We start from the raw sequence: 22,522 nt of genomic DNA, 5'->3' as shown, positions 1-22,522 counted from the left end.
TTATTCTAGCAAGTGTTTTATGAGGCACTGCTTCCTTTTGTGACATTCCTAGGATACCACATGATTTTATACTTTCATAAAGATATACCAAAAAAGTCTAGTATTTAATGCAGAGGAAGTTAAGGCATGACATTAATTATGATTCTCGATTATTAACCACTTCTTAGACACAGAAAATCAAAATCAGATAGGGAAGATTCAAAATCTAATATTTAATTCTGATAAACTGCCAGTTACCTAAAGAGAATGATGTGGGGTGTCAACATCATGAAAAGAAAAAATTAGAATAAAACTGCATCTTTGAACTTAAATCAGAAAGAAGGCACTTTAAGACATTTCTCAAAAAAAGACACTTTTTTTTTCCTGAAGATTTATTTATTTTATCCATACATACAAGAACTGGGGTACAGGCCAGATTTGCGGGAGGGTGAGAGGACTCACCAGAGACTTGGGGGGGGGGCGGAACAGAACAGGCACACTGACGAAATACACTGCTGAGGGGAGCAGTGGGCGCAACAGGAGAGGTCTGCCGTACCATGTGAGACACTTGCCAGTGGGCCGGGATCTAACCTGTGCCGCAGAGGCTGCGGACAGCTTCACAGCACTGTGCTCAACCGCCTGCGCCACCAGGGGAGGCCCCACACAAAAAAGACACTTTTCTAAGGTTTTCTAAGGTTCCAATTTGCATTTAAGTAGTAACCATGTTTGTTTTCAACCCAAAGAGCTTGTACTCAAATATACAGAGAACCCGCTGAAAAAAAATTAAGTGTAATAATACACAAACATATTTTAACTTATAGCACTTTTTTTATTATTAAGGTAATTCTGGTTTACAACACTATTTGTTTTAGACATACAGGCTCACACTTCAAATGTGTGTTACCCACTACCAAAACACCAACAACCCTTGACCACAATTCATCGGAAGCCCCCACCCTTTCCTGCCAGTCTCCCTCCCCTACTGATAACCTCCGGTCTGTTGTCAGAATCCAAAGGTTTGCTTGTTTGTTTTTTTTCTGTTTCTTTACTATGTTCTTTTATATTCTGCATTTGAGTGAAATCATTCGGTATTTGTTTTTTTTCCTTTCAACTTATTCACTTAGCACAGTCCCTTCCAGTTCCACCCAGGTTTTCACAAATGGCAAGATTCTAGAAGTAAAGCAGTAACTTTCCTGTGGAAAGACAGTGGTATGTGGAATGGAAAGGCTTGGGGCTACTGCTTGCTTACTGGGACTAGTACAAACCTTCATTTTTGATATGTTTTCTCATCTCTAAAATTTGTATAAAATTGAACTCTATACCTGCCTGTGTGATGATGAGACTCAAGAGAGCCTACATAGGGAAGCACCTTGTAAACAACCTCAAAAATGTAGGATACAGTTGATATTAAAAGGAAGACCTGGAATTTTTCCTTTCCTTGGGTCAATTAGTTTTAGGCTTTATGGAGACAATAACTTCTCTTTCAGCCTGTACGCTTTATCAGAAGGGAGCTTGAGTAAGAGTAAAGGAGAAATGCACAAGTCTCCTCTGCTTTGGCAAACCTCAAAGAATTTTCTCTCACCCTGTCTATACCCCTGAGAGTAATGTGGTCTTTCTTTTCCCTAGGCTCTTATAGCACTTTGTCTACTAGTGCTTAACATATTTTCTTATGTATACACTCACTTGCTGCTACTCCATAAAGCATTCAGGGTAAGGATGAACCACATAGGGTAAGACTATGGGCTATGGATGTGACTATCTCCTATACTCAATCGTATAGGTAATATTTCTATACTAACCATTTCTGGGCCTCAGTGGTAAGACTGTTTTATAGTAAGATTGTTATCAAGAGGAAATGAGTTATAGTCTGGAAGGGCCTATGTAAATGTCAACTCTAATCTTTTTCTGTAGTTTCCAGCATCAAGAAGTGTGTAATATAGGCCATTATTGGAATAACAATTTGACTCCTTAATTTAGTATAAGGATGGCAAATATGTGATATAGGTACTGCTATTTTCCCATTTTATGCTGTAAGTCTACATGGAGCCCGCTACCAGTTGATTGGAAATATCTACGTCAACTGAATTAACTATTCAGTTTACAGGTTGACATTATCTCTCTCTCAAAAGCATAACAGTGTAAGACATGATAGTATGTTACATGAAATATGTTTTTTTTTTATTTCTAGTTCTCCCCCCTCAACCAGAAAACATCAAGATTTCCAACATCACAGACTCCTCAGCCGTAATCTCATGGACAATCTTGGATGGCTATTCTATTTCTTCTGTTATCATCCGTTACAAGGTTCAGGGCAAGAGTGAAGACCAGCACATCGATGTGAAGATCAAGAATGCCACCATCACCCAGTATCAGCTTAAGGGTCTTGAGCCCGAAACAGCTTATCAGGTGGACATTTTTGCAGAGAACAACATAGGGTCGAGCAACCCAACCTTTTCTCATGAACTGACAACTCTTTCCAAATCTCAAGGTTGGTAGAGTGACAGGAGTTTATTTCTTTTTTTTTAATTTTAAAGATTTTTTTAATTTTAAAGATTTATTTATTTAGGCATACAAGAGCTAGGGTACAGGCCAGAGGTTTGGGGGGGTGAAAGGATTCACCAGAGACAGAGTGGGGAGCAGGACAGATTAACCAAAATACACTGCTGAGTGGAGCAGCGGGCGAGTCAGGAAAGGTCTGTTGTGCCATGTGGGTATCTCCCTGGCTGGAATCGAACTTGTGCTGTAGTGGCTGCGGATAGCTTCATAGGTTGTGTCTTAACCTTTGTACCATTAGGGAGGCCCTAAGTAGAATTATTTCTGGAGAGCATTAGAAAAACCTCACTGTCTTAAGATTTTTCCACATCTTTGTGTCTAGTGATATCATTCATTTGTCCTAATGGGATTCACTATCTCCAGAGAAGTCCTTAAAATGAAATGCCCCTGCGAAGCCTCCCCTATTGATCCATGTTCTGTTTTTATAAATTATTATTTATTTATTTTTAAAGATTTATTTACTTATGCATACAAGAGCTGGGGTACAGGCCAGAGGTGTGGGGAGGGGGTGAGAGGATTCACCAGAGACAGAGTGGGGAACAGAACAGGCAGATTGACCAAAGCACACTGCTGAGGGGAGCAGCGGGCGAGTCAGGAGAGGTCTGCCTCGCCATGTGGGTAGCTCCCTGGCCGGCCACGGTATCAAACTCATGCTGCAGAGGTTGCAGATAGCTTCACAGGTTGCATCTTAACCCCTTGCGCCACCAGGGAGGCCCCTCATCCATGCACTATTTTTAAACCTTAGACTAAATTACTCTAATAGCACTCCCCATCCAGCTATCAGAGCTCTGAGGAATATAAATTTGAGTCTGTGGGAAAAGAAAAATGTGGAATCAGTGGAGGCGGAGCAGTGTGGGTGTTTCGGCGGGAGGTTCCAAGAACTGCACTGTAGCCTTTGTCCAGACTAGCTCCTCTTTGAGCTTGTATGACACTCTGCTATTCTAATTTTCTTCTACTTTTTAGATTCAGATTATTATGTCTCCACATCTGCCACTCACCCCCAGATTATTATGTTTCCACATCTGCCACTCACCCCCAGAGACAGTCGGCTCTTTGACACAGAGAGAGACCTGTCAGAGGGCCACACAACAAGCCCAGTGTTTGTGATGGATAAACCCTGTTGAGTGTTAGTGAACAAGGGCCTGGGGTGAGTGGGGCAGCCCTCCCTTTGAAGCCTGTCTGAAATGGCACTTGCTAGTCCTGCATACTGTGCAGCAGTCACTTTCAAGGTGATTTTGAAAGAAGGATATTAATAGGATAGAGTGATTTTTTGCAAATTTATAATTTCTAGAGTCCATTTTTACAAAAAAATCTTATAGGATGAAAAACTTTTTGGTACTTGTGAGGGTTACCTAGGGCTAAAGAAATAAAATCACATAAGCTATGTTATCAGTGCTGATTCTTTGGAATATTTTTGAAATGTCCAAGGAGTGATGAGTTTGCCAATTATATAGTTTAATAAATGCTTATTTTTATAATTACTTGTGTTTTGGTAAAATGTATACATTTTAAATCCAAGGTATAGTAATAGTATACAAAACAAAAAAAACTAAAAAGCTAATATGTACCAGAACAATAACCCATATCATTCTGTTCCAGACAGCTTTGTAACATTTGCAGAGAGGGAAAGATAAGTCATCATAAAAAGAATACTAATAACAAGATAGCATCTTGCTCTCTATATTGTTTGCCATAAAAAGAAATTGAAATTTGTTTTATTTGAATTTAAATAAGGGGGAAAAATGGGAGGGATATACCATAGTCGTTAATAGGTTATTTTGAGGGCCTCCCGCTGGCGCAGCGGTTGAGCGCTGGGTTGCGAAGCTGCCCGCAGCCTCTGCAGCGCCGGTTCGATCCCCGGCTGCTCCCCAGCCACCAGAGGAGGGTCCCACATGGCGTGCAGACCTCTCCTGCCGCCCGCTGCTCCCCTCAGCAGTGTACTTCGGTCCTTCTGCCTGCTCTGCTCCCCGCTCTGGCTCTGGTGAATTCTGTTACCCACCCGTGCTTCTGACTGTACCCACTGCTTGTATAAATAAATAAATAAATCTTTTTTTAAAAATAGGTTATTTTGACTAGAACTCTAAATTTAATGGTTCTTCTCTCCCCTCCTTTCTTTCCCTTTTTTGTAGGCATTGTCAGGTTCCCCCCATCGGTTCATAAAGCTGAAAATAAAAACACATTATGTATTCTTAGCGCTGAGCATCACAGAACTTTAAAGCTTCTCTAGATGGAGAAATTGTACAGGGAGCTTCAGTCACTTTCCCAAAGCCCTATGTCTAGTCAGTCATTCTTGTTGCGTCAGCAACACCGCACTGATCCAGAAGCAGGAGTCGTGGAGCAGGCTGGAGGATGCAGGATGCTGGATGCTCTCAAAGAGCAAGATCCTGGCCCTTTTATTGATAGGAGAACAAAAAGAAAAGGGTAGGTCAAACTGGAAATAGGATTATGTTATTTAGGGCTTTAGGGAGGGTGAGTTCACTGATCAGGTAAATCATAATCCTGACCCCTGCCCATGGTTCCACTCTTACTGACAAGGCGTTCCACTGATCAGTCTCTGGGAAGCAAAGAACACCAGTCAACACCCCTCCTCAGGTGTTTCCAGTCATACCTGGTGATGTATACTTGTTGTCCCAGGATGATCCAGGGATGATCCAGCATCCTGCTCTTGTTTAACTTGAAAGGAACCTTGTAGGGTCTGGTTAGCAGACCCCACATTCTCACTGTGATTTGATAATGTTCATGTGCTTGGGCATCCACTGAGAAGTAACAGTTGAACAAGTGACAACGGAGGTTAGCATGCTGCCATTTAAAAAGCACTTTTGCATATCGCCAAAAAAAAAAAAAAAATAGATCTTACAGCAAGTCCCTGAGTCAGACTCCTCTACACTGAGTTTCAGAAAATAAATGAGTAGCCCAAGGTCACTTCGCAATTAGGTGGCAGAGCCGGGGCTGCCAGTGCATTCCCATTATACTGTGACCTCTCCCACAAATGGGGTTGGCGTATCTCTACCTACCCTAACCCCGCTGCTTCTCCTGTGTCCTGCACAGCGCCTGGGGACCTTGGAGGCGGGAAGATGCTGCTTATAGCCATCCTCGGCTCGGCGGGAATGACCTGCCTGACGGTGTTGCTGGCCTTTCTGATCATGTTGCAATTGAAGAGGGCCAACATCCAAAGGAGAATGGCCCAGGCCTTCCAAAACGTGGTAGTGTCTCATCTTCTTACTTGTAAAGCAAATGTTTTCCTTAGGCAAGTCTCACCTTTATTTTTCCCATCGTGACTACATAATTTCTTGTGTGAGCAAGAATAATGTTGAGAGTAAAAAGGTTCTTAATAAATATGCAGGCAGCTGAGTCTAAAATGGAACTATTGCCCCACCAAGACAAGACCTATGGTCATCCTAGTCGTAAGTCACCAAGAGTAATCTTACAATATAAAGAATTGGACATTTTTGATAAAGGAAGAAATGAGGGTAATCAGACATTGGTGAAATGGATAATGATGTATGCATTAAGCACATTTCCCCCCAGTTTCCTATTTCCAGTTTTCCTATCAATCCCGTGTGTGTGTGTGTGTGTGTGTGTGTGTTCCCGTCCATATTCTGTATGCACGTGTATCTCCCATTCCTATACACCTTTCTGTCTGTAGTCATAGTTCATATACTTAGTCCTGCCTCGTTCCTTCATCTACAAATTTTGGCCAGCAGCAAAAATGTATAAAATCATACTATCCCACTGGAGTCATTCTGCAGGTGTCCTACAGGCCACATTGCTCTAATTTATGATACAACTAATTTGTAAAGTTGATTTGTATCCAAATTTATCAATTCTGACATAAAATTTAAGTGTATTACATGTTTCAAATAAACTATATGTTCATGTACATGAACCCCAAAGTTCCCCCTCTGTATAGGACAAGGGGAACTTCATTATTGGACTGACTCGGTTCAGGCTCTCAGTGGAGAGGCGGTTGGGAGTGCGAGAGCTCATCTTGACACCGGTGCTTTGTCATTAAGTGTCAGCAGTCACTTAAACTCAGGACAAAGGGAGACACGCTGTGGAGCTAGGCTCTAAGTCTCAGTCATCCTGGGATCAGAGTCTGTTCCAGAGTGGGTTTGAGAGATTAGAAGCTTTAGGACAAGCAGGAGAGAGTGAGTGTGAGCCAAGAATAGACGATGCTAGGAAAGTTCCTGCTCAGGTGTGTGCTGTGACTGCCCCAGAGAGGATCTCAGTTCTTTCCAAACCAGAAATAAACACCTGCTCATCCACAGCAGAGCAGAAACTCAACTGTGACTGAGAGATGTGTCGTGCTGTGGCACACGTGCTGATTCCCCCTTCCCATGGTCTCGGCAGACATTGCTAATTGATTGTAACTGCTTTCCCACTGAGACCTGGCACTATGACCCTGTGGCTCTATAGGCAACCAGTTCATTGGAGTGGGTCTGTTAGAAGAAACCTATTTTTATCTCTCTTCTAAAATCAGATACACCATTTCTCTTCTCAGCTGGTGTGGATACAAACAAGGGGAGGTTATCACCTTAGAATTATGAAAAATCCTGACACAGAACCATGAAATATTTTTTTTTTCTCCAGAGGGAAGAACCAGCTGTGCAGTTCAACTCAGGAACTCTGGCCTTGAACAGGAAGGCCAAAAACAACCCAGATCCTACAATTTATCCAGTGCTTGACTGGAACGACATCAAATTTCAAGATGTGATTGGGGAGGGTAATTTTGGCCAGGTTCTCAAGGCCCGCATCAAGAAGGATGGGTTACGGATGGACGCTGCCATTAAGAGGATGAAAGGTCAGTTGCCTGGCCAGATGGAGTCAGCATTTCACCAGGGTTGGGAGAAAACTTGATTTCCTATTGAATCTTTCCTCTGTGGTCTTAAATTCTTTTTTTTAAATTTTTTTTAAATAATGATTTTATTATTTATAAAAGCACTGAGTACAGTCAGAAGCGTGGGAGGGTGAGAGAATTCACCAGAGCCAGAGTGGGGAGCAGAGCAGGCAGAAGGACCGAAGTACACTGCTGAGGGGAGCAGCAGGCGGCAGGAGAGGTCTGCGCGCCATGTGGGACCCTCGCTGGCGGCCGGGGATCAAACCGGCGCTGCAGAGGCTGCAGGCAGCTTTTTAGCCCAGCTCTCAACACTGCACCACCAGGGAGGCCCATGTGGTCTTACATTCTTTAAACAAAAAACTGGCATGATGTCAGAGAGCTGTTATGTGCAACTGAAGGTGATGTTTCCTTTGAGGTTGAGCCTGCGATAGGGTCAGAATGCACACATGAAGGTGTGAGCTATTTAAACACCACGGGCTTGATTCCTGGGAGGTAAGAGTACAGAGCTCAGACATACGTTGCTGACTTTTGGGGACACTTTTCTTGTAATGCAGTGGACTTCACATTGAATGTGTATCAAAATCACATGGAAAACTCATTGAAAAATCAACTGCTGAGCTGCAGTTGCTGATTCTAATTATGTTTCGGGCAGGGTCAGAGATTTTGCATTTCTAATTAGTTCCCAAGTGACACTGATGCTGAGGATTTAGAGATCACAGTTGGTGAGTCCTGCCTTCACAGATTATTTGCATTAAAATTCCTGGAGACATTGTTTAGAATGCATCTCCTTGGATTTCTCCCATCCCTAGTTTTACTATATTCACATTTCTGGGGTGACACCTGAGAATCTCTGTTCTTAACAAGTGGTCTCATTGATTCTCCTGAGAAAACCACTGATCTAAGGCCACGAGAACAAAATCTTTTCCAGTTGTGTTCATCTCAAGACTGTTTGGTGCCTGCCCATTTAACAACACTGCATAAGAAACATCTGAGAAAGCAAAACACCTGCTTCCCTTACCATACTAGCTGGCTTCTTGTCTATGTGACACTCAACTTAGTCATAACTTGACTGTAGAGCTGCCCTGTTGCTCTTTCAGCACACAGACTTGGTGAGTGGTGTGTCAGGTCACGAATATAATTAATTGTTATTGTCTGGTGCTCTGTAATAAGGGCCCTTGTAGGTTGCAGATGGGGCTTCCTTTGTGTCTAATATTGAGCCAAAGATGAGAATTAACCCTAAATCTTACATAATCATCACTGCTTTCTGCATTGTTAAGAAGAGGTGTCAGGGGCCTCCCCTGGTGGCGCAGTGGTTGAGAGCTGGGCTGCGAAGCTGCCCACAGCCTCTGCAGCACCGGTTCGATCCCCGGCCGCCAGCGAGGGTCCCACATGGCGCACAGACTTCTCCTGCCACCCGCTGCTCCCCTCAGCAGTGTACTTCGTCAGTCTACCTGTTCTGCTCCCCGCTCTGGCTCTGGTGAATTCTCTCACCCTCCCGTGCTTCTGACTGTACCCAGTACTTATATAAATAAATAAATAAATCTTTAAAAAAAAATTCCTTTAAAAAAATAATTAAGAAAAAACAAAAAGCAAAAAAAAAAAAGGCATCAGTGTGAGAAAACAAACAGAACAAAACATTATATTTAGAGATAGTAACACAACCCTTTTGTTTTGCTACCTTAGTCACAGGGAGTTGGGAGCATTGAGGCTATCAAGAGGAAAGAGGGTGCAGAAACTTATAAAGCCATTTTTTCTTGGGAGCTAACTTGAGTCTGGTTGTCATTTTCATGCCCATGTAAAGAGGTAACATAGCCTAACCAGGGCAGAAAATGTCTGATGTGAGTGATGCATCTAAAGGAGGGAAGTTACTGAAGGAAGGGAACAACCTCATTATAAAGAGCTTCATTTTTAAAATGCTCTCAAGGTATTGATGTGGACAGGGTACTTGACTTAGAATTGCCTGTTAGTCTCGTGGGAACCTTGGCCCACAGAAAACATTCCCATGATTCCAAGCATGTTCAGGCCTTCCCACAGCCACCAGCAAGCTTCCTAATCCCTCCCATAACATTCCTTGCATATGATCACACACTGTCACCAATTCAGGGCTGATAAGTTTGTGGTATGAACCAAATAACCTTTTCATCCTCGTTAGTGCCTGAGGGTTCTCCCTCTGATCAAAGTGCTAAGTGGAGAGGTTGAAAAGAATAGAAACAAATGCAACTCAGTTTTCTGACTACAAAGCAGCTGCTATAAAAATGTCATTGGAATTTGAAGTTTTTAGCAGGTCTGGTTATGAAAAGGCAGGTTAAAATTATTAAGGGAAGGTGTGTGCATTGTTGGTGATGTTTCTCTGAAACTGGTCTGTCCCTGGGCATTCTGTCTCTGAGTGGTAGGTTTTGGGAGAGAGAGCTGGGTCTGAAAGTGACAGCTGCACTCTCTCTCCCAAATCTCTTCCCTGCTATTTGGGAGTTTAAAGAAGAAAACTTCATAGCAGGGCTTCTTAACTGGGGGTGATTTTGCCCTCAGGGGACCTCTGGAAATGTGTGGATGCATTTTTGGTTGGGTTACTCTTATTTACTTGCAGAGCTAGAGAAGGTATTAAATATCCTACTATCCACCGGACAGCCCCCAGCGACAAAGAAGTGTCGTTTCAAAGCATCCACAGCGCCGAGTACTCCGTGCAATTACAATATTCCTCCTCATCTCTGCTCTTTTCCAGACCTGATGGTGACTGAGAGCACTGAGGCCCTGGGAATTGAGAGAGGGCAATTGTTTCTTAATAGGTATAATGGGAAGGGTTGATGACTCTTGACTTTCTTCCCAGAATATGCCTCCAAAGATGATCACAGGGACTTTGCAGGAGAACTCGAGGTTCTTTGCAAACTTGGACACCACCCAAACATCATCAATCTCCTGGGAGCATGTGAACATCGTGGTAAGATGCTCTTTCCTGTTTTTGCTGCCAGATTTTTTGCCCTATTGAAACAGGCACATTCCACATTGAAATTAGGAAAGATAATAATCTTTAAAAGGTTAGCTGTTTTTTAAGGTGCAGTTTCAACCTGAATGTCTAGTCTTCATTTGTAGATGATTGAGGTTTGGCATCTTTTTGGATGTAAGTGCCAAGGCTGGATCATTTGGCCTCTGATGTGGTTCAGCCATGACTGCCCAACAGTATCCACAGCTCCTGCCTACCCTCACCCTAGCTCCTCCAGAGGTTTTCTCAGCTCCCTGTCCCAGGTGGGTTGGGGGTTTCCTCAGCATCAGAGTGAAATGCATTGGTTTGCTATTGCCTACCTGTTAATTTTTCTTGCATTGCCCCAAAACCCATATATGCATGTTTAAATGCACTAATACCAACAATCCACTGTTATGTGAAAGCGCTTTGGTTGAAATAATAAGTGCTTTGTTTGAAATAATAAGTAACAATAAGTGTCTCTGACAGTGCCTTGTTTTTCTCTGAAACAAAATTACTGTACTGTCAAGTTGGTGTTTTCCAATTATCTTATGTTGTATGTGCTCTTAAAGTTCAACTGACATTATTAATGCAAATATTTTTGAATGCTTCCTATTACACATCACAATGTGTAATTAGCTGTGAATGAGCAGGTAACAAAAACTCTTTCATAGGTTTACCTTTGCATGCTACCCGGGCTTGTAGTTTGAATCTGTGTTTAAACTTACTCATGGAAAAGTTTGCTCCCATAAAAAAGCTCCACGCGGTAATTATTTACAAACTTGACAACCTCTTGTTGATTTTGCAGCACAAACACCAACAATAGAAAAGAGACTACTTCCTTTTCCTCAATTTATTAAACTAAAAATACTGGTGCTTCAGACAATATATCATTCTGAGGTCTAATAAGGGTATAATTCTGAAAGTCAGATCATGTCCCTTAGGTTAAATAATGATGTAATGACATTTGTTTTTGAGTGATTTCTGAAAAAAGTAATCAGTGTGGGACAGCAGTAAATGAATGTTGGGGGAAAAAAGCACTGATAGTGGAAAAATATATTTTAAAATTTTGCTCTAGCATGACATTAGCACATAGTTGGTTGGCTCTTAAAATTTATAATTGTGAAGAAAAGGGCAAAAAAGCACATTCATTCCAGAATAGGTACAGAAGTGAAGTGCCAGAAGAAATTTTGTGTCCAGATTTTCTATTTCTTAGAATAGCTTTAGAGTTCAAATTCACCTGACATTTTAATTTAAAAATTATTTTAAAAATTAATTTAAAATTTAAAAAATTTATTTAAAAAATTTAAAAAAAAATTTAATTAAAAAAATTCTACATTAGAAGAAAGACCACTTTATTTTTCTAGAGATCAATATTTTTATCAAGACAGCTTTTATATTTTATAAAAAAGGAGAAGAATTTGGAATAAAAATAAGACAATGACCAGAATTTTTTTCAAGGAACTGTTCTTTTTTTCCCTAAAAGTTTATTTTCTAGTTTCTGTGAGCAAAAGGACATCCCACACTAGCATGGCTGACCATCAGCCGATCTCAGAAATTTCACAGCCACTGTTAAAGGGGTGCTCCTTCCCTTTCCCCACAGGCTACTTGTACCTCGCCATTGAGTATGCCCCCCATGGAAACCTCCTGGACTTCCTACGCAAGAGCCGCGTGCTGGAGACCGACCCGGCCTTTGCCATTGCCAACAGCACGGCGTCCACACTCTCCTCCCAGCAGCTGCTGCATTTTGCGGCAGATGTGGCCCGGGGCATGGACTACTTGAGTCAAAAACAGGTTTGTTCTGAGGACCTTGCTCTGGAGATCTAGCCACTGAAATGCTCTATTGTGAATGAGAGTTCAAATGTGCACCCTTTTCTCAAATTCTGTTACCTGGCCAATAGTTAACTGTAATTTGGGGAGTACAGCTTCACACCTCTGTGCACATGCTTTATTCACTCAGTTTGCACTTTTTTTTTTTCTTCATTTTTTCAGTCACTCTCGAATTCCCTTTAACTGACTCCCTAACTTGAATCTCTGGTATATATTCCATCTTACATAGAAGTTAATGCCTAATATTGAGAATACATTTCTTTAGTGAATATCATATATATTTGAAGTACCTTAACATCCTTAGTTTTATTTGGTTCCAAGTAATGCACAATAGCCAAGGCCTTAAATTGTCAGTAAAAGGTTTTGGGTTTTTTTTTAAAGATTTATTTATTTATTTATACAAGCACTGGGTACAGTCAGAAGCTAGGGAGGGAGAGAGAATTCACCAGAGCGGGGAACACAACAGGCAGACTGACGAAATACACCACTGAGGGGAGCAGCAGGTGAGACAGGAGAGGTCTGCACACCATGTGGGGCCCTCTCGGGCGGCATGGATGGAACCGGCGCTGCAGAGCCTGAGTGCAGCTTCCCAGCCCAGTGCTCAACTGCTGTACCACCAGGGGAGGCCCCTGTCACTGAAAGGTTTAACAAGCTGTTTTCCCCTGAAGTGACTCTCCTAAGGCAACGTGGATCAGGTGGCAGGATTTGCTCAGGATTTTGGAGAGGAACTTGAAAGGGAATGGATTTGGGTGGCTTAAGACCCCTCTCTCTTCTTTAAACACCCTATCTTCTCTATTTTCCAAAATTCTCCTTAGAGTGTATGCTAATGAAATCATGTGAGAAAGTAAATATGCTGAAAATACATAATTTTTGTTTTAATTTCAGTTTATCCATAGGGATCTGGCTGCCAGGAACATTTTAGTTGGTGAAAACTATGTAGCCAAAATAGCAGATTTTGGATTGTCCCGAGGTCAAGAAGTATATGTGAAAAAGACAATGGTAAGTTCAGCACAGACACTGATAACATCTCCTGATGTCACTTCTCCGAGAATACCATTGTTCTCTGGTGATTGAGGCATCTGACCGGGGATCCCAGTAGATACTTTCCTGGCCCAGCAAACATCCTCAGTTTTGATCTCTGAAATGAGATGAGAGGGCCCACGTAGACCAATGAAGAAACTCTGCCTCAGGTGGCCAGTAACTGACCGTGCAAGCCTAGCCAGGCAGAGGTCTGTGTCCATGCTCACCCCTATGCCTCTCACTCCAACACCTCTGGGGAGCAGCCACCATCCCCTATCACACAGACCCCTATGCCTCTCACCTCTGATGCCTCTGGGGAGCAACCACCATCCCCTATCACACAGCAAATCTAACAGGGTAACAGGTGTGTGACATACTTTCCAAAAATCAAGGAAAGAAAATGGTGGAGGGTGGCCCTAGAAGACAAACTCATCTCTAAAAGGCCAAGATTTCCCTCTTCACTGAAAGGTCTCTGCTCACTCTACAAGCCCAAAGCAAATCCTCTTTGCCCACTCTCCCAAAGAGTATTTTATCTTCAAGTCCCAGATCCTACGGGAACCACATCATAGCTTCAGAAGAGGAAGCTGTAGTCCTGCTTTTCTTGCTCACCCTGGAGTCATAACGCAACCTAGACACACAACATCCCTGGGCACGAGTCCTGACCTGCCATCCCCTCTGCTTCCCTGATGGGTAGGCAAATGTGGGGCCATGGGGGTGACAAGTCCCATGGTCTCCCCTGTGTTCAGTGGGTCTCCCCCAATGTAGGGCTTTGCCCCACATTACTTGGGCTCGGCTTTCTCAGGATGACTCCAGTTTTCATGACACGGGGGTTCTTTTCCTCTGCAAATTCCACATTCTCTCAGCAAGACTCAGATTTCTGCATTGACCCTCAAACTCTGGGTCCCTTTCTTTCCACTACACTTATTGTAGTTACTGACAAGATAACCTGGAAAAAATGTTCCAGAATATTTTGAAAAGGATTACCTCCACACCTTGATACAATATTTAAAATATTTTTTTACTTAGAACTTTCTTGCTTCCACAGGCATATGTAACTTCTCATAGTTCTAACAGTGAGCCAATCTCTGGACCTTTCCACACCCTTCTGTGATTAGGGCTTGAGGTGGGGCCCTGGGAGTCCTGAATACCACCACACAGCCTGGCCCTAGACACGCATCAACAACACTTTCTGAAGCCTGAGCTTCAGACTCTGCCCCTCTCGCTGCAGACATGCCTTTTTTTTTTTTTTTGTGGGACCCTCACCGGTGGCCGGGGATCGAACTGGTGCTGCAGAGGCTGCGGGCGCCTCGCAACCCAGCACTCAACCGCTGCGCCACCAGGGGAGGCCCAGACATGCCTGTCTTAAAGCAGCACGTCCCACCACTCACCCATCTACTCTCGCTCTCCCTTCTCCTCGTAGGTCACCTGGAATTCTCCCCTGTCTTTAATGAGTCCCTTCCCTTCACTCCAGCATTTAAGGGTTGTGGTACCCTTAATGAAAGGTGGAGCCCCAAAACTTATGCAAATTATATGATAGAAGCTCTGTTCAATGTCCTGAGGCTAATGAGAGCTTGCTCGGCATTTCATAAAGGACAGGGATTGCTGCAGTGTGGGGAAGCTTATGGGGGATGCTTAGAGGAGCAGAGCGGAGGCCTCAACTCTGTCTCCTAATAACAGGGTAAAGTGATCTGTGGGAGGGAAGGGACAGCAGGAGGAAAGGCTGGAGAAAGGAAAAGACCTGGAGAGAACGGTGCAGTGTGGAAAGACACCACCAGAGGGCAGAGTGGCTACCTTCTCCGGCTGATTTTTTAAGTCAGAGATTTTCAAATTTCATTTCACCGCAGAATCAATCATCTGGGAAAGTTTTCAGAAAATACAAATGCTGAGTTCTACCTCCTATGGGTTCTGCTCTAGTTTTTCTGGTAGTGTACTGCTTCAGTTTGTTGTTGTTCTTTGTTTTTTGAAATGCCCCAGGCATCAATACTGGTAGTGTTGTAAACTAATACACATGTAATGAACAATTGTAACAGTTGATGTGTGCCTAGGAAAGCACAGGTGTTATAGGACACTAAATGGAACCTGTGGACAGTCATGGAGGGCTTCCTGGAGGCATAATTCCTGAATTTTATGGTTGATACTAGAAATGTCAAATGAATTGGGTGACCTGGAGGGGGTCACCCAGTAAAATCTCAGAGGCAAAGGAAAGTAGAAAATCTTTGGGGATTAAGTAATGTAATGTGGCTTGAGCATAATGCAGATAAGAGGGAGAATTAAAATTCAAGGTTGGAGGAAGAAGCAGGGATAAATCTTCTTGAAGAGTTTTGCTTCCTAGCGAAGGATCTGAGATCTTGGGACAATAGGAGCATTAGAGAATTCTAAGGATAGGAAGCATGTGGTTGAAGTTGCCATGTAGAGTGATCATCCTGATTGGATCTTTACAGAGTGAAACTAGGCAGGAAGTTCGGGAGGAGAGGTGGCTCTCGTCAGGCAGGACAGGAGGATGACCTAAAACCAAGGTGATGTTAGCAGGACAGACAGAAGTGGACAGATCAAAAATAATCAAGAGAAAAATGAAAAAGTGGAGAAGAGAGTAAGTCGTTAGGGGTATGAGGTCAGAAGCTGGAAGGTAGGGAGTAAACAACAGCAAAGACAACACAAAATGTCTTTTAGACAACTTTTTGCATTCCTTAGCTGGGAAGAGGAAGAGCTAGACTAATAGGTGGGAGGTGGGCTGGGTGGGCATGTGAAGGGATGGACGATGCTTGTGTGGAGAACACTGAAGATGTAGCTGTGAGAAAGGATACAGGACAAAAATGTCATTTGGGATTTATGGTCAGTTTCAGAGTATCACCCACTTCACAATGCACTGGGAGAGGATTGTGTATTCCAGAACCATCCTTAGCATCAGGGCGGGGCTGGTCTCATGGAAGGCTGCTGTGGGAGAATGCCTGCTCTGGTTTCAGGGGCTGCTGAGAAAGATCCTCTCAATACTCCTGCTTTTGCCTGCCCACAGGCCAATGCGGGTCATGTCACCATAGAGCTGTAACGCATCTCCGGTGAGGAAGGGTCCATTTTTTCACCTTGGGTCCCTATGATTCCTGGGGCGGGCCAATGAGAAGGAAGACTCAAATCCTAGTGAACTTGAGACTAGAAAAATTCAGAAATAAAAATTTCCAGTGTCTAGTCCTTATCTCATTTTCTCCAACCTGGACTCAGCAAGCCAAGAAATGGGAACCACCTGGAGGCAGTCAAAGACAGGCACCGAAAGGTGCATGAGTGGCCTTAGCCTATCATCAAACCTGATGAAAACTCACTGGGCAGAAGTTACTTCCTCCTCTGTTGATACAGATGCACACAGTGCACAGGCCTGAAAGACTCTTCTCCTCCGTCTACCTGGTAACACCTACACATCTCACAGCGCCCCCCTGGCCACCTTCCCCACTCTGCCAGGCACACTTGGTCCCCTAAATACAACACATACACACCCAAATTTTTCTTTATATGAAACTGCTGTAGGTATCCCTTGAGGGAAGTAGGACTTACCCTATTTTCTTTGAATTCACACACGTACGTGTGGGCAGGACATACACAATTCCTGTGTCTGCCGTACCCTGTGTCGTGGCAAGCTGGGAGCCTTGTGAGGGTCACCATCCTGCTTAAGTGACATTGACCTTCTTCTCTCCAGGGCAGGCTCCCCGTGCGCTGGATGGCAATCGAGTCGCTAAACTACAGCGTGTATACAACCAACAGTGATGTGTGAGTAGCCAATTAGAGTCGAATTCCCTTCCCCTCCCCCAGAAAAATACACACTTGAGAGGTTTTTAAAGAGAAGTATGACTATGACATCCATAAGCGCAGGCAGTAAACTCACAGAATAAATGAAGTCACCAAGGGGATGGTTTTCAGGATGTAAAACGCTGGCAGTGACCCTCCTATGACTTCATTGCCCCACAGGCCTCTGCGCACAGGACCTGGATCAGAGGAGGGGCCCAGAAGAGGTGCTGGGGTTCAGAGCTGGTGGGCACAGTGGGAAGGCCAGATGGGGCCTGCAGTGACAAGTCTCAGGCTGGCTGTCAGGGAAGAGCCAACACTGAGAGTCAGGCAGCCTGCCTCACACCCCCTATTCTGAGGAGGAGACACTAAGACTCAGAGGGGTGAGGCGGGGGTCTGCTCACACCAGGGACTGGAGGGGCTGCAATGCCTGTATCTTCACTGTTGTCACCTCAGATCCCCTCTGCAAAACTTTGAGGTAGAAAGTGAGGACTCTGAGCAGATTACACTAAGAGGCCTCAAGAGGTTCAGTCACTTGTTCCAGTCATGGGAGTATTCATTGTCAGAAATGGGATTTAACTCCGACCTGTCCAGCTTAGAATTTTTTTTTCCTAAAGATTTATTTTATACAATAGCTGGGGTACAGGCCAGAGGGTGAGAGGATTCACCAGAGACAGAGCAGGGAGCAGAACAGGCAGACGGACCGAAATCACTGCTGAGGGGAGCAGCGGGCGAGCTAGGAGAAGGCTGCTGCGCCATGTGGGTATCTCCCTGGCCAGGCGGAATCAAACCCACTCTACAGAGGCTGCAGACAGCTTCACAGCACTGCACTCAACCCGCTGCTCCACCTGGGAGGCCCCAGCTTAGATTTTTATCTGCAGTCCAGGGTACCATCTCACATCCTCTAGCTAAAGAGAGTGGGGCTCTGGCAAAGCTTACACTGTTTCTTTTATAAGCCTTCCACTGGGCTAAAGGGAGAGAAATGTGTGCCACGTACAAGGCCCTATCTCAGGAAGCAGGAACTATGCATTTCTAAGAAAGGCTCAGTCAGCCTAGCTTTTGATGTACAAAATCCATCTGTTAGCTGATTATTGGTTTCCTGTCGCCCTTCTGCAGATGGTCCTATGGTGTGTTACTGTGGGAGATCGTTAGCTTAGGTGAGTATCCATATTTACCTACAAGGTAAGACTCTAGGCCTTGGGGATGGGCCCCTCACACTGTAATTCCATGGGTACCATTTGAATGTGGTGCTATCAGACGTGACTTGGAAATAGCATGCCTGGAAACTCCTGCAGTTCTATTTGCATGCTTCTCTTTTCAGAGGCCCCATATCTAGAGGCATGCTTAGTACTGAAGGACCTGGTAGCCATGCAGTTCGTGAGAGGTTAGTTATTTCTACCTGTGCGGAGATGTCATAGAACATCAATACAAAGTTACTTCTACACCGTTCAGATGGCATATTCAGCCACAAGTCACATTTTGAAGGCCATTCCATATGTAAAAATGTGCATGCCGAAACCCAGAAAAATTTCACATACACTATGCTCCCAGTTTTGTAAATATTGCACATCATAAAGACTAGAAGGATGACACAGATAGAGAATGAAAGTGATTATGTTTTTCATTTGTTTTGTATTTCCCAAGTTTTCTACCATAACCATGTATTACCTCTGTTATTAGTATTGGGCAGTAACTGTTACAGATAAAATAGGAATTGATTACCATCACTATAGGCTTCTTTTAAGAAAAATATGCCTCTCACTGGCACGATTCTAGACTGAGAGAGGAGGGACAGCGCTGCAAGTTAGGGCCCCTGTGCTGGATCTCTCCACGGAAGCTGTAGCATAAGGCCGGTTCTGAGGGCCAGCCGGTTCGCCAGAGGCAGACTGGGTGCTCACTCTGCCCACCGTCTCCATCTTTCACCTGGTCTCATGGCTTTGCAGCCGGAGAGCAGGACACTACGGCCTTCCCCACTGCAGGGGCTTACAACTCTGCTCCCTGTTTTCTAGGTGGCACCCCCTACTGTGGGATGACGTGTGCAGAACTCTATGAGAAGCTGCCCCAGGGGTACAGGCTGGAGAAGCCCCTAAATTGCGATGATGAAGTGTAAGTCACACCTTACTTTATGGGGCCCTTTGATCTTAGCTGGGTTCCTTCACAATTCTGAGACTCACTAATAGAGGAGTTATGTGGTATGTATCCATAGCCCTCTCTGTACGTACACACACATACACGCACACACAACCCAAACAGCTGGAAGGTAGGGAGTAAGAGCTTTCCAGGCATAAACATCCAGGAGAAATTTTAGATGAGGAGTTGTGGGAAGGTTGAAATATGAAAGCAACAGACACAGAAAAGAACTGAAATTCGTGATCCTGGCCATGAATAGATGTATGAAACCTTGAGACAAACTTTGGGGATAGAAATTTCAGAGCTGTCACTTAGGGAAGATGGATTTTTCTTTGTAGAATCTTGTGTTCTGCAAGCCCTGTATTCACTTCAGCACTATTTATAATAGTCAAGATAATAGTCAAGATATGGAAACAACCTAAATGTCCATCAGTGGCTGGATGAGTAAAGGCCTGTGCGTACACACACGAGGGAATACTACTGAGCTCTAGAAATGAAACCTTGCTCTTTGTAACAACATGGATGGGCCCTGAGGGTATTATGCTAAACAAAAGTATCACACAAAATCAGGCAAATACTGTCATTTCACTGGTGGAAATATAAAAAAGCAAAGTGAGAGAATGAACAAAGCAGACTTAGATACAGAGAACACACTGGTGGTTATAGAGGGAAAGGAAGCTGGGGAATGGGGGAAACTGATAACTTCCATGGCGTTGGATGGAAACTAGACTTTTGGTGGTCACATTGTCATGTGTATGTTGTATACCTGAAGCTTCTATAATGTTATAAACCAGAGTTAACTCAAAAATTTATTTAAAACCTGGTTAAACAGGTTTTTGTTTTTGAATGGCAGGACTTCATGGAGCGTCTGTTGAGACTATGCTTATCCCTAAAAGGGAGCTGCTTACAAGGTGGCATTTTTGCAAATCAAACACTGATTTTTTTTTTTATTTATGAGAACGTTATTTATTTATTGTTAATGAAGAATCAATATTCTACATCCTTGCTGGTGTTTCGACAGTATAGTTTCCCCGCCCTCACCCCCAACCAGGTATAATCACTGTAGCTCTTCCCCTGTTGAAACACCAGTGTTCCTGCACCATAGTCCATGTGTTCTCCTGCCCATCCCCCTATTTTCATCCCTTTCTCTCCCCTCCCCCTCTGAAAATCCAAGGTCAAAAGTCAGTTTTCAAGGGTTGGTTTTAAAGTTTGATTTTGTTTGACCCTTTGTTTTTTCTTTTTTATTTAAATTTTATTTTTATATTCCCCATACAATTGCAACCCCCTTATTTTGACCCCAATCCCTCCCCTCCTCCCACCCCCCCCATAGGGTGTCTCTGGTTCATAGTTGTTTGTTGATTTTGATATTTTCTTTGTTATAGTTATTCTTTTTCCTGGTCCCTTATTTAAGTTTTCTAGATTCCTGCTATGAGTGAGACCATGCGGTATTTTTCTTATTTTTCTTTCTGGCTTATTTCGCTGAGCATGATCCCTTCCAGCTCCATCTGTGTTGCTGCAAATTGCATGTGTTTATCTTTTTTGAATGCTGAGTAATATTCCATGGTGTATATGTACCACATCTTCTTGATCCAGTCACCTGTTTTTGGGCATTTGGGTTGTTTCCAAAGCTTAGCTATTGTAAACAGTGCTGCTATAAACATAGGGGTGCAGGTGCTCTTTGAAATTGATGTTTCTATGTCCTTTGGGTAAATACCTAGGAGTGAAATTGATGGATCATATGGAAGCTCTGTTTAGTAGGTCAAGAAATCTCCACACATAGTGGTTGGACCAGTTTGCACTCCCACCAACACTGATACTTTGAGAGATGTAGTTTTCCAAGGGAAATGATGTCCTAGAAACATAGTGCATTATAAAAACTGCTGAGACCAAGATTGTGTAGAAATGGTACCTGCAGTAGGCACTAGAGCTACTGGGAGAAGGGGCCTTGGCTAGGGAGGTGGGACCTGAACAGAGACTTCCTGAGCACTGTATCTGTGTCACCTGCTGGCTAAGCTTGATGATCATGTGTAGAATGGTGATGTTTGTTCCTCCTTTTCTGCACAATACAGAGCTGGCTGTGCCTAGTACTGAATAAGAGTTAATCCTTTGATGCTTTGTTTCCAAAGGTACGACCTAATGAGACAATGCTGGCGGGAAAAGCCTTATGAGAGACCCTCATTTGCCCAGATCCTGGTGTCCTTAAATAGGATGTTAGAAGAACGCAAGGTGAGGACTTGGGAATTGGAATTCCTCAGGTGCTTGGTGTAGTGAATAAAAGTAGTTGATGTAATTCAACATGTTCTTTTGAGTTTAGCCCTAGGTACCACAGGGACATAAAAGATGTGGCCCCTGACTTGGAGGAAGTTACAGTTTGGGAAGAAATAAGATTTCTAGACAAGATACAGTTAAACATGGTAGAATAACCTATAGAGTTAGCCAAGTTGAGCAAGAAGGAGTCTTCTCAGTCATAGATCCTGACCCTTTTAATTTCATAGATGAAGAAACACTCAGAGGTGAAAGTGACCAAGGACACAGAGCAAGTAGAAAATAGGGTCTGGAATCCTATGCAAATGTCTAGAACGTAGTTATCTATATAGGTCTGGGGTTCAAATGACAAATCTAGGTTAGGGAGGTAGATTTTGAAAGCCATCAAGACCCTAGTGGTCATTAAATCAGAAGTGTGGGGAAGATAAAAAGTAGACAAAGAAGGCTTAGAGAGCCAGACATGTCAAGAGGGACAAGAGACCATGAAAAACAGAAAGCAGCTCAGAGACCCAGGAAAGGGAGACCATGAACTCTTACTTGCAGCTGCATGTCAGCAAGAAAGTCATCGAATGCAAGTGGGATTGAGGGTAGAAAAGCACCACCACCACCCCTCCCCGAACCTAGTATTTGACCTGAAACAAGCCAAAAAAGCCAGAGTTTCTGGAACCGCCTGGCAAAAGCAGTTATTGAAGCCACCATGTTCTCTGAACCACTCTTGTCTTCTAGACCTACGTGAATACCACCCTTTATGAGAAGTTTACCTATGCAGGAATCGACTGCTCTGCTGAAGAAGCAGCCTAGAACAGTCCACCTTCATCTGTATACTCTGTTTTCCCTTCACTGGCCTGAAAGACCCTTCACGCGCTGATGCTGAGGAAGCAGAGAGACTCTGCCAAGAGATGTGACATAGGAGTGTACATATCTGTGTGTCTGTGACCTTCACCACAACCCCCCCGGTGTGGATCTATAGTATCCTCTGACTCTGATAGGGCTGTATATACTGTTTTGAGTAAGAATGTGCTGAATCAGAATGTGTTTGTGGTTTCATATGTAATAATATATTTTTTCTAAAAATGTGGACTTCACGGGAAGGTGTGAGAATACAATTACTAGAATGTGTATCATTATTCTAGATATTTTTATATTTACCTTTATATTGAATGTTATACAATGTTTTGCTG

The 22,522-nt window shown here is 43.5% G+C and overlaps 1 protein-coding gene across 6 annotated transcripts in view; it reads left to right on the top strand.

Annotated features, from left to right (window-relative positions):
• Positions 1–22,142, top strand: part of TEK (TEK receptor tyrosine kinase) — a gene marked incomplete at both ends in the record, with an annotated part of 95,232 nt that extends 73,090 nt beyond the window's left edge. For 3 of the 6 annotated variants that reach the window (XM_084236946.1, XM_084236944.1, XM_084236942.1), the window contains 11 exons: positions 2,168–2,467; positions 5,581–5,732; positions 7,123–7,333; positions 10,194–10,304; positions 11,929–12,119; positions 13,041–13,154; positions 16,861–16,931; positions 18,063–18,103; positions 18,956–19,052; positions 21,203–21,302; positions 22,068–22,142. In XM_084236946.1, coding sequence (XP_084093072.1) covers positions 2,168–2,467; positions 5,581–5,732; positions 7,123–7,333; positions 10,194–10,304; positions 11,929–12,119; positions 13,041–13,154; positions 16,861–16,931; positions 18,063–18,103; positions 18,956–19,052; positions 21,203–21,302; positions 22,068–22,142 — 1,463 coding nt within the window. Of the gene's footprint in view, positions 1–2,167; positions 2,468–5,580; positions 5,736–7,122; positions 7,334–10,193; positions 10,305–11,928; positions 12,120–13,040; positions 13,155–16,860; positions 16,932–18,062; positions 18,104–18,955; positions 19,053–21,202; positions 21,303–22,067 lie in introns of all 6 variants that reach the window. The other 3 variants (XM_084236945.1, XM_084236943.1, XM_084236941.1) reach the window with 1 other exon arrangement.
• Between the last annotated feature and the right edge of the window lie 380 nt (positions 22,143–22,522).

The sequence above is a fragment of the Talpa europaea genome, assembly GCF_964194135.1.
Source record: "Talpa europaea genome assembly, chromosome: 7".
Taxonomy (NCBI): Eukaryota; Metazoa; Chordata; class Mammalia; order Eulipotyphla; family Talpidae; genus Talpa; species Talpa europaea.
The sequence above is the reverse complement of the archived record's forward strand: the minus strand, read 5'-3'. Positions and strand labels throughout refer to the sequence as shown.